The following is a 12,509-nucleotide window of genomic DNA, read 5'->3' as shown; positions in this document are numbered from 1 at the left end:
TTTGCCCAATACCAGATGACCCATTATTTAGTTTTACTCCAATGTTGTTCAGATATTTGATGTAAATGAATAACTGTTGGACAATTGAGAAGTTGATTATATTGTTGCATGTCTGAACCCATGTGGAGACGCATTCAATTAGGACAGCAGAATTCTTCCCTGGATGAGTTTTAATGGTGGCTTTATGATGGCTTTATGATTGAGGTGCAGTTTAATAACAACTTAATTGCAGGCTGCCATGTTTTTGAACTGGATTCTTTTTTAGTTTAGCTTAAGGATACAGCATGGAAACAGGCCCTTTGGCCTTCCAAGTCCACACTGACCAGCGATTTCTGTACACAAACAGTATTCTACACACTAGGGACAATTTATAATTATACCAAGGCAGTTAACCTACAAACCTGTGCATCTTTGGAGTGTGGGAGGAAACCGGAGCACCCGGGAAAAACCTATGCTAGTCATGGGGAGAACGTACAAACTCCATATAGACACCACCCATTGTCAGGATTGAACAGGTCTCTGGCACTGTAAGACAGCCACTACCACTGTGCCACCATGCAGTCTATTTCTCTAGACCATTAGAACAAAAATATGGGCTACTAAGCACCATTACTATAGAAACAACATGCATTATATCTGAAATTTCCTTTGTGATCGCTCTTCCCTGGTTCCTTTTGTTGCTATGAATACTTTCCAAACATCATTCAGCAAATAGTGAATTATGAGCTGATTTGGAACAACCACAGTGAAGATCTTACCTCTCATTAACACTGAACCACGGCAATTTAAAAAAATAGCTACATGACCAAGGGTTGTGGGTGTATGGAACAAGCTGCCAAAGGAGGTAATTGATACAGGGTCTATCCTAACATTTAAGAAGCAGTTAGACAGGTGTATGGATAGGATAGATTTGGCAAGATATGAACCAAATGCTGGCAGGTGGGACTAGTATAGCTGGGACATGTTGGCCATCGTGGGCAGGTTGGGCCGTAGGACCCGTTTCCACAATGTATGACTATGACTCCAGATGGATACTGCAGAAATAATGTTAGCAAAACCATTGAACCAGTAATGAGAAGTGGAAAACTTCTCCAGTAATGAGAAGTGGAAAAATGCATGCTGTTCCATACAGCTCCGTGCCTTCATGTTGTCAGTATAAAACAATTTATAGCATAAAAGATGCACAGTTTTCTGCTGCTACGATAATGCAATTACTAAAGTTTAGAGTATCTTTGCCTCATATTTCCACAAAAACAAAGAGTTAGCTTGGTTTGCAAGATGATGCAAAATTAAAATAAGGTCAGAAAATTCTACAATATTCATTTGCCAAACGGGAATCATGGCAGGAAAAGCAGATAAAATCTTTGAGATCAATTGTCTTAGATGTCGCCTGACCTGCTGAATGTTTCTATCATTCTCCATTTGTATTCCGGATATCCAACAACTGCTGCTTTTCTGCACTTTTAATTGTGAACTCCATTACTGTCTTTCTCAAGATGTTTAAAAAATGTTTAATTTCTCTACTTTCGTAGCTGTGTATCATGCTTTAATTACTTCAATGTTTTCGCCCAATATCTTGCATTGCAGGCAAGGTTACACATAATGCTCACTTCTAATTACCCTTCAGCAGATGATGGCAAGCTATCTTCTTAAACCCTCCAACCCTCCAGTAAGGGTGCACCCACAGTACTGGTGGGTCGACAGTTCCAGAATATAAATCCATTGACTATCAGGGAATAGCAATAAATTTCCTAATCAGGATAATGTGCAGCTAAACCAAATACACTAGGTCCAACAAAAGTCCCCGTTTGCATGGAATTCGGAGTGCACATTATACAGTTTAGTGAAAGATACAATAAATGCAACAATAAATGTAAAACAACAGAATGGTACAAAGACTGTAATGCAATCTGAAGCAGTGCAAGAAAACGTTAAAGTACAATCACAAACTAACCAAATGAGGTACATGGCAGCAACTCCAGGAAATGGGTGTAAAAGAGGCGAATAGTTCAGGAGATAGACACAAAATGCTGGAGTAACAAAGCGGGAGAGGCAGCATCTCTGGAGAGAAGGAATGGGTGACTTTTCGGGTCGAGACCCTTCAGTATCTCTCCAAAGATGCTGCCTGTCCCTCTGTGTTACTCCAGCATTTTGTGTCTATCTTCGGTTTAAACCACCATCTGCAGTTCCTTCCTACTGATTAGTTCAGGAGTCTTATAGCAGCGGGGGAAAAGTTGTTCTCAAGTCTGGGTGTCTCGGCTTCAAGATTATGTATCTTCTCCCAGGAGGTAAAAGAGAGAAAAAGGAATGGCCAGAATGGGAGGCGTGGTAGCCATGACAATACTTCCAGCCTTATTGATGCAATATAACATGAAGATGGACTGCATGGAAGAAAGTGATTAGCCTGCGAAGGACTTGGCGGAGCTCACGAATCTTTGTGGGCTCAGGTGTTCAAGAGCAAAGCAGTTGCATCCTATCAAATACTTACTATAATAATAATAATAATAATAATAACAATAATAATAATAATAATACATTTTATTTGTCATATGTAGGTTGGCACAGGGTCAATTGTACAATGAAATGTATTTGACAAGACAACGGATCACCTCAGCAGTAATATTCCAAGGATAAATAAGATTAAAAAATGACATTAGTAAGGTAAAAAAACAATATTAAAAATAGTTAAAAAGACAATATTAAACAATAATCAACATATATGATTTGAAATGTGTTTATGAGTTCAGAAGCATGATGGCCTGATGGTAGAAACTGTTCTTAAGACTACTGCGTATTTGTGGAATTCGACATGCCGAATCTTCTCAGATGCCTAAGAAAGTAAATTTGTCAAAGCACTTTGTTGAATCAGTATGAAGAAACCAGTTAGGTTGTTGGTGATATGGATGCCAAGAAACATGAAGGTGTCCAGCATTTCCACTGCACTCCATTAATGAGGATAAGGTTGTTTTCACTTAAGGTATCTTTAGGTTAACAACCAAGGCTTTCATCGGCTGTCCTCAGGGTTAGATTGTTATTCTGAGGCCATGACACAGGGTTTCCAATTTCAAGTCAACTTTATTACCCTCTGCACAATTTCGGTGAGGTACAGGTGCAATAAAAATCTTGCATGCAGCAGCATCCCGTTTCCTGTATTCCATCTCTTCATTGTTATTGATCTGGCTGACAACATTGGTATATGTTAAAGTGAGCTTCACTGGTTTCCTAATTCAGCTGAAGAACAGTTTGTTGTGTACATTTGCTTGGTTTTTCTCTTGGAGACCAGGGATGTTTCAGAAGTCACAAGCAAGTGCTGCAGTTTGAGGCTGTGTATTATTTCAGCCAACATGAGTTTCATTGAGATGTGGATCTTTAGTGCCCATATCTCTGGACATTCAGTGATAATAGAGGGGAGGAGGATAAAGCATTTACTGTGAGGTGACATACCCATCAAGGGAAGGAGGTGGAGAACTATCAGTGCTTATTCCAAGAAAACCCATCCAACGAGTATTCAGTGAGCATTTCATCAACATAAATCCAACCAAGGAATAATGCTTAAGTTGATTCTCTCAGAGAATTTCTCTGCTCCAAGAAAGTGCTCACAGTGCTTTGTCACATTGAGATTATACCTACACCCACTGTCAAAGTCACAAATATGTTGTAGAAACAAAGAACTGCAGATGCTGGTTTCCAAAAAAGGACAAAGTGCTGGAGTAACACACTGGGTCACGCAGCACCTATGGAGAACATGGATAGGTGACATTTTGGGTTGAGACCCTTCTTCAGATTGATTGTGTGTGTGTGTTGGTTGAAGAGAGAGGAGGGGCAGTATAAATCTTGGTAGGTAATAGGTAAACACAGCCGAGGGTTGGGGGGCAGTTGATAGGCAGACGGTCGGACAAAGGCCAGAGATTAAAACAGAAGATGCGAGGCAAAAGAGTTGTAAATTGTGAACCCGGAGGAAGGAATGTAGGTGGTGGGGGAAGGGTAAAGTATGTGTGAGGCACAGTGGGTGCGTGGGAGTAAGGGAGAAAGGGGGATGTTATAGTTTACCTAAAGTTGGAGCGTACATGGTTCATGCTATTAGCTACCCAAGCGGAATATGAGGTGTTGTCCCTCCAGTTTGCATTTGGCCTCACTCTGGCAATGGAGAAGGCTCAGGGCAGAATGGCAAATATGGGAATGGGAAGGGAAGTTAAAATGGTCAACAACTGGGAGATCCAGCAGGCCCTGGGGGACCAAGAGTTCAGCAAGACGGTTTGTGTTGATTTTCCACACCTATATTTTCCAGGGTATTGCTGGAAACACAAATTAAAATTCTCAATTTGCAACATACTGCCGTGTGAGGTAAATTATGGCTATGATTTTCCAGTCAGATATGCTTCAGAACTCAAAGGATATCTCCTCCTCGGTTTGCAGCTCACCCAAGGTCATGACAAGAAAATAATAATGATTAACCCTAAAAGCTTGGACCAGTCAGGACAGCTTCATAATGTGGCAGTTCACTGCCCTGCAATCACTTCATCAAATCAAGTGGAGCTATTTGGTATGCGAGTTATCTGCCCTGCCCTTGCTCTCACTCCAGTATGAAGCCTGCACACAGGAGGGGAACATGAATTCAATGTGAGCAATATTATTACTTGCAATGTTATTGTCCCCCCAAAAAAACTTCTTAAATAACACTTGCAGTCAGTAAATGCTTTACTACAGCTCCTGCAGAACTGATATTTTTAGAGCATTTGATATTTTTTGGTCTTTTTTTTACTGGGTTTGACGACTTATTGACAAACCCAGTATCAGGTTCACCTTCAGTGCATATTAATAATAGAGATGTATCAAAAGTTACTTAAACTGCCCCACGGGGACAAATAAAGTATTTTTGAACTTGAACTTGAACATAACCGTCTCATTCCCCATGATAAAATTAATGATATTTCTTACTCTCTAGTATGGGGTACACTTTGAAGCAGAAATAATAGAGTAATAATGGTCAGTAATAAAGTGAAATTTGTATTTGGTGAAAAGGTGAAAGTTGTCATCACAAAGCAAAATAGCATGAAAACTGGATGTTTGAAATAAAATTATAAATGCTCAAAACCATACTAGTTTCTTGTGTGAAGGCTGTGTAATGAATATTTAGCTCCACTCATTCACCACCGAGTAAATAATCTGGTCTTCTGCATTCTGTTTCTAAGAAAGGCACTTGTCCAATTTTCTACACTCAGTGATCCAGCATAATTAATGGAACCGGAATCATGAAAATTGGATGGCAACGTAGCAAAATAAAATGTAACCTTTCGATAATCAAGTGGCAGATCATTCAAGTTTGACTGTTATTATAGTAACTAAGTTTATTTTTGGTCACATCATTTACTTGTGGCTCAGTCAACTGCAAAATTGAGTGTAATGCAGCCAGCATTAGATAGCAAAATTAATAGGCTACATACACCCTTACATGACTAGATTTGTGAGATGACGTAAATGTCACCTCCTGTTCAGTTTTTATTAACACTTTATTTTTGATATGTAACTTGGCAAATATTTATGAAAAGAATATTATTTTCAAACTGACATTGGATCGGTTATCTTCAGCCTTTCTGAGGTAGCACAGCCCAGCCGTCACTGATAACTTTTGAATAAATAGCTTGCTGAAAAATATATAGGGTTCCTGTAAGCTTCACATCAGCTTGATTAACAAAACATTCAGATGCGATATCAATTTGCACAGTTTAATTTACCTTCTGATTTTACATATCAATCAAGTGATTTTCATGGGTACAAATGTATGATACTATAGTGTATAACCTTTCATAAAAAATACACAACATTCTGTTAACAATCAATCAGATGCCCTCAAACTCTTTTAACCTGGTTGTAAGTAATACTAAGATTTCTATACACCTCCTTTCAAATACGCTGTGGGCGAAAAGGGAAAGAATGACAAAATTGGTGGCTTATAAGCATGGTTCTCTGAATTTCAACAACAACTATTTGCACTCACATGGTGTCATTAATGTGGTAAAATGTTCCAAAGTACCTGCCAGAAGTATTGGGCAGATTTTAATCTTGAGACACGTGATTTGAGATGCTTAACACAGAGAAACATATTAGAACAGATGACCAATGGCCTTGTTAAACAAATGGGCTCTGAGAAATGCTTAAAGTAGGAGAGAGTGGAGAACAAACTCGAGGTGAGCTTAATCTGAATAACCAAAGACACATTCAAAGTAATTAATTTGATGAAGCTCAAATGTCATGTCATAGCATTGTATTAAATAAAATGGAGTAGTAACTAATAATAATTGGCTTGTGTGATAATTATTAGTAACATGGTGTCAGGACAATAACCTCTCCCTCAATGTCAGTAATATATTGAGCTCGTTATTAACTTCAGGAAGCATGGTGGAGTACATAATCATAGGGTTGCCCCACTCCAGTCAGACCTTCTTCTCCCCACTCTCATTGGGCCAAAGATACAGAAGCTTAAAAGTGTGCACCACCAGACTCAGCAACAGCATCTTCCCCTCCGTTATCGGGCTTCTGAACGGTCCTGTCATAAGCTAAGGTACTATCTGATTCACTTGCAGCCCAATGCAAACATTGGACTTTGTGCACCACAATGTTAAAAATATATTCTGCACTCTGTACCTTCCCCTTTGCTCTACCTATTGTACTAAAGTTTGGCGATTCTATTTATGTATTGCATTATCTGGTCAGATTGGATAACATGCAAAAGAAGGTTTTTTACTGTATCTCGGTACATGGAACAATAATAAATCTAAACTTATTAAAACTCTTCTTCCCCACAATACAGGGACAATTTCAAGCAGGTGATCCCATTGATTAATCAAGGCACAAGAAACTGTAGGTGCTGGAAGCATGAGCAAAAAACAAAATGGTGAAGGAACTCGGCGGGAAGTGGTGAAGAAACGTCTGTTGCGTTTTGCGTTGTGACCCTTCTTCAGATTGATGGAGTAGAGGGGAGAAACCTACAAAAGAATGAGAGGGGTAGGGCAAAGCCAGGCTTGTGATAGGTTGATACAGGTGAGGGGCGATTGTCACTATCACCACCCATCTGCCAAAGAACAGAGGGTCGAAAAGGAAACAAAAAGATGTCAGATGAAGGAGGAAGAGGAGTCAAAAGGTAAAGCAGGGGGATGGATATGGGTGGAAGGGGATAAGTGGAGGGGAAGGAGGTGGGAATGAGGTAAATGTGGGACTCAGGGGTTGGAGATAAGCATGAGGAGAAGGGGGAAAGGAAGGGCAATTGAGGATATGTGTGCAGAGAGAAGAGGAAAAAGAAGTGAGGGTTGTGGGTGCTACTCGAAACTGGAGAATTCAATGTTATTTCAATAAAAGTTCAATACAACCGGAAGAACAGCACCTCATATTCTGCCTGTGTGGCCTCCAATCCAATGTTATGAATATTGAATGATTTAATAATATCCCTCTGCCCCACATCCTCCGCTCCCTCCCAATCGGACCCCTTCCCCAGTTGTGCACACATTTCTCCCACAACCCTATTCCTTTCCTCTTCTCCTTTTGCTCATTTTTCATCCCTACCCAGAGTCCCCCATTTCCCTTTTATCCTCCCTTTATCCTCTCTCATCTTCCATGCATATCCCTCCCTCGGGCTTGAAATTTCACTCCTCCTGTTTTCTTACCTTATCAAACATGCTTTTGTCTCGTTTTCACCTTTCGCGTTTCTCACTGCACCAATATATCAACCCCTTACTCCCCCCTTCACCTGTATCCACCATCAGTTGCCAGGCTTTACCACAGTTCATCTCTTTTTTTCCAGCTTTGTCTGCCCTATTCCGATAGTCTGAAGGGTCCAGACCAAAATGCCATCTGTCCATTTCAGTCCACAGAAAATACCTGACCTGCTGAGTTACTCCAGCACTTTATTTTTTGCCATTGATTAATCACCTCTTTCTGGCTGTGAGAGCAGATTTATTTTCTAAGAAAGCATACAAAAGCCACTTGTAATCCAATTTTATCACTGAAAAGATCCAAGGACTGCTACTTTGTTTAAGAATCTGTTTCGTGGCTATTCATTGGATCCTTGGGATGCACAGCAATGTATTCATTTCACTGTTCTGTCATCCTATCCTCTTTATAATGCTATTCATATGTTTTATTTATTTATTTTTCATGGTTATCAATTATCTGATAGTGTTATTATTCCAGGTCCAATCCATACCACTGTATTATTATATTGACCATCTTCTCCACATCAAGGAAACAATTTCATGTTACACGCAGAGAAATTTGTAGCAGTCTGAATGTATGAAAAGCCAAACTTACGTTCATCGAGCAGGTAAGTCATTCTGAAAGCAGCACGGGAGCATACATCAGAGATTCATCTGAAAGCATCTGTTCTCAATCTGCCTAATTCATAGCATAGATATTTATGGTACAGATAGAGGGCATTTGGCCTAAATTGTACTTTCTGGCTGAATAAAGAACTATCCAGATGAACCGTACATTTTGGCCCTAGGTAAACAGCTTTTTGGGTTATGGCATATAAAATGCCAAGGCCGTTTCAAATATGCTCAGAGGTAATGCCTCTGTCACTATTTCAGGAAATGAGTTCTATATTCCCACCAGTAGCTCATAGAGTCATAGAGTGAATACAGTGTGGAAACAGGCCCTTACGCCCAACTTACCCACACCGGCCAACATGTCCCAGCTACACTAGCCCCACCTGCCTGAGTTTGGTCCATATCCCTCCAAACCTGTCCTATCCATGTACCTGTCTAACTGTTTCTTACACAATGGGATAGTCCCAGCCTCAACTACCTCCGCTGGCAGCTTGTTCCACACACCCTTCACCCTTTGTGTGAAAGAGTTACCCCTCGGGTTCCTATTAAATCTTTTCCCCTTCACCTTGAACCTATGTCCTCTCGTCCTCAATTCCCCTACTCTGGGCAAGAGACTGTGCATCTACCCGATCGATTCCTCTCATGATTTTATACACTTTTATAAGATCACCCCTCATCCTCCTGCGCTCCAAGGAATGGAGAACCAGCCTACTCAACCTCCCCCCATAGCTCACACCCTCTAGTCCTGTCAACATTCTCATAACACTACCCAGAGGCCTACCATTTACTGTGTAGGTCCTGCCCTTGTTCAATGTCCCAAAATGCAACACCTCACACTTCTCTGTATTAAATTCCATCAACCATTCCTCAGCCCACCTGTCGATCCAGATCCTGCTGAAATCTTTCACAACCATCTTCACTATCTGCAAAACTACTCACTTTAGTATCATCAGCAAACTTGCTAATCTTGTATGTATGTTCTCATTCAAATCATTGATGTGGATGACAAACAGTAACAGGCCCATCACCGAACCCTGAGGCACACCACTAGTCACAGGCCTCAAATCCGAGAAGCAACCTTCCACCATCACCCTCTGCTTCCTTCCATGAAGCCAATTTGCTATCCATTCAGCTATCTCTCCTTGGATTCCAAGCAATCTAACCTTCCAGAACAGCTTACCATGTGGAACCTTGTTGAATGCCTTACTGAAATCCATGTACACAACGTCTACAGCTCTGCCCTCATCGACCTTTTTGGTCATGTCTTCAAAAAAATCAATCAGATTAGTGAGACACAACCTCCCACGTACAAAACCACGCAAACTATTCTTAATCAGCCCCTGCCCATCCAATATCCCTCAGAATACTCTCTAGTAACTTTCCAACTCTGAATACTTTAATGTTGCAACTTCATCAAACTGCGAAGTATCAATAATTGTTCTCCCTTTTCCATCAGTCTCATCATTTTCTTCACTAAATACCACTGTGGCATTTTCAAGAAAATGAAATGTTTGCAGCACATCTGCTGAATTAGTCAGAAGGGTTTAACTTTCTCTCTGGAAATTTCAATCCCGTTGTCCTTTTTTAAGAATGTTTTAACACATTTTATAATAGACTCCACACTCTTCTTTGAGACAGAATTATAACAATTTTCTTCAACTACAAATTTTTACAAACACTAACTATTTAGGACAATTAGTGTGAAATAAATTTGTGAATATTCACTGTCAAAGTTTTTAATAAGATCCAGTCCTTTAAAATGCTGCCTCAGAAATGCAGCTAAAATAAAGATTTGTCCTACTCCGGCCATTCCATCTTTTCCCAGCTCACGTCTGGTAGAAAGTACAGAAGCTTGAAATCATGCATCATCTGCCGAGGCTTACTGGATCCCCTAGTTGCTAACCATTTTAACTCCTCTATAATTCCCATAATGACCCTTGTGTCCAGGCCTCCTTCATTGCCAGAGTGAGCCCACATGTAAACTGGAGGAACAGCACCTCTAATTATTGGGTAGCTTGATAAAGACAAAAATGCTGAACGACACAAAAGGCTGAAGTAACTCTGCGGGACAGGCAGCGTCTCTGGTGAATGGGTGACGTTTCGGATCGAGACCCTTCTTCTAATTGTTACCAAATGTAATTAATAGATGCAAAACTGGTCTCTAATCACACATGCATCAAAATCGTTTCAAAAGGAAAGAGATTTAGTAAATAAGCACCCAGATGTACTTCGCTTGTAGTCTGAGAAAATAACTGCAGATGCTGGTACTAATATGACATATGGCAATAATTGTTTGAAAAAATCATATATTGGGGGCGTGGCTGTGTTCTGCAGCTGCGGCTCACCGGCAGTCTCTCTGTTTTTTTGTTTTTTTTTGTCATTGTCGTTGTTAAATGTACGTTTTGTTTTATTTTTAATTCTGTGTATGTAGGGGGGTGGTGGGGGGGTTGGGGGAAACCTTTTTTCAAATCTCCTCCTCAACGGAGATGCAACCTTTACTGTGTCGTATCTCCGTTCGCGCTACGGCCTAACATCGTGGAGTCGGCGGCCTCCAGCTGGGATCGACCTCAAAGACTCCGGTCGCAGGGCCTGGACTTACCATCTCGGAGGCTTCGGCCGTGGGCCCTGCAGACCGCAACATCGGGAGTTCGCAGGTCCCTGGCTGGTGACCGGCTTTTGGGAGCTCCAGCCGTAGCAGCTTCGACCGCCCCGAAGCGCGAGGTATGATCAACCCGCCCGCAGGCCCTTCATCGCCCTGCGTGGCTCTGCCGCAGCACTTTCCATCGCCCGGTGGGGCTCAGGACTTTCATCGGCCTGCTCGGCTCGGCCCTGGGACTTTCCATTGCCCGGTGGGGGCTTCAAAAAGTTGGGAGCCTCGATCACCTCGTGGCACCACGGGAGAAGAATGAGGAGGAGATAAGACTTTGCCTTCCATCACAGTGAGGGTGTGCCTAGAGCAATCACTGTGATGGCTGTTTTGTGTAAAAAATTATATCTGTGTGTCTTGTGCTTTTTAATGTCTACTGCCGGACCCTGACGTGAGAGGACGCTGGCGTTGAGTATTCGCCGCTTTTCCGTCAGGATAGTTTGTCTGTTTGTTTCTATGTAAATTGTTTTTGTAAAGCGCTTTGAGCATGTGATAAGGCGCTATATAAAATAAATGGATTATTATTATTATATATGATTTTCAACAAAGTTTCAGCTGTATGTGGGGTTTTTTTTAAGTGCCTTAAAAGTTACCTTAAAAATTGTCATTGACATTCGGCAAGTTTAAGGGCGTATGTCAACAGTGCTGCTGTCAAGGTGCTTCTCCGTGCAACCATTCATTGCAGCTGGATTTCTCTCCGCTATTTCGCGGCACGCACGGGTCACCGACAGGCACATGGTGTCCCAGGGTCGAGCATTCTGGGTAATGTAGTGCTTCTGTTTCCTTATCCCAGCGTTAAAGGTCCAGCGAGGGACTACAGGGTCCAGAAACCTTTGCGCCGTCGGCGCCTCAGCCAATGGAGCACGAGGCCGGCGTTGCCCCCTCCCCCCCGTTATCGGAATGGCGTCGAGCCGGAGGTTGGCACCGCTGCCCCTGGTAACGGCCGGCTCCTGGCTGCTCCTCCTGCTCTGCGTTCAATTAGGAGGCGGACAGAAGAAAAAAGAGGTGAGCGGGGTGGTGGCGCGGCGCGGCTCCTTGTGTTTTGCGATGTGACTGTGCGGCGGGAGAAGGGCCGAGTGTGCGAGGATGCTGGTGCTGATGATGCTGATGATGCGGGACTCAGCCAGGGCAGGGCAGGGCAGGAGGCTGGACCAAAGGCAGGCAGGACCAAAAGGCAGGCAGGACCAAAAGGCAGGCAGGACCAAAAGGCAGGCAGGACCAAAAGGCAGGCAGGACCAAAAGGCAGGCAGGACCAAAGGCAGGGAGGACCAAAGGCAGGGAGGACCAAAGGCAAGGAGGCAGGCAGGGAGGACCAAAGGCAGGACCAAAGACAGGACCAAAGACAGGACCAAAGGCAAGCAGGGAGGACCAAAGGCAAGCAGGGAGGACCAAAGGCAAGCAGGGAGGACCAAAGGCAAGGAGGCAAGCAGGGAGGGAGCTGCTCTCCACGCTTTCTCATCTTCATTGCAAGGTTTGGATTGGTCTCACAATTATCACTGCGCCCTCCCGACGGTGAACATCCAACTACGGAACAATCTTTG

General features: G+C 42.4%; 1 protein-coding gene across 4 annotated transcripts in view; it reads left to right on the top strand.

The window, feature by feature from the left end:
* The window catches only part of tusc3 (tumor suppressor candidate 3), a 318,808-nt gene that overhangs the window by 10,040 nt on the left and 296,259 nt on the right, over window positions 1–12,509 (top strand). For 2 of the 4 annotated variants that reach the window (XM_078398077.1, XM_078398067.1), the window contains exon 1: window positions 11,837–11,973. The exons of 1 other annotated variant lie outside the window; for it this stretch is intronic. In XM_078398077.1, coding sequence (XP_078254203.1) covers window positions 11,869–11,973 — 105 coding nt within the window. In that variant the 5' untranslated portion in view covers window positions 11,837–11,868. Of the gene's footprint in view, window positions 1–11,836; window positions 11,974–12,509 lie in introns of those variants that run through there. One more of the 4 variants, XM_078398093.1, reaches the window with a different exon arrangement.

This window comes from Rhinoraja longicauda, chromosome 1 (genome assembly GCF_053455715.1).
Source record: "Rhinoraja longicauda isolate Sanriku21f chromosome 1, sRhiLon1.1, whole genome shotgun sequence".
NCBI lineage: Eukaryota > Metazoa > Chordata > Chondrichthyes > Rajiformes > Arhynchobatidae > Rhinoraja > Rhinoraja longicauda.
The sequence above is the reverse complement of the archived record's forward strand: the minus strand, read 5'-3'. Positions and strand labels throughout refer to the sequence as shown.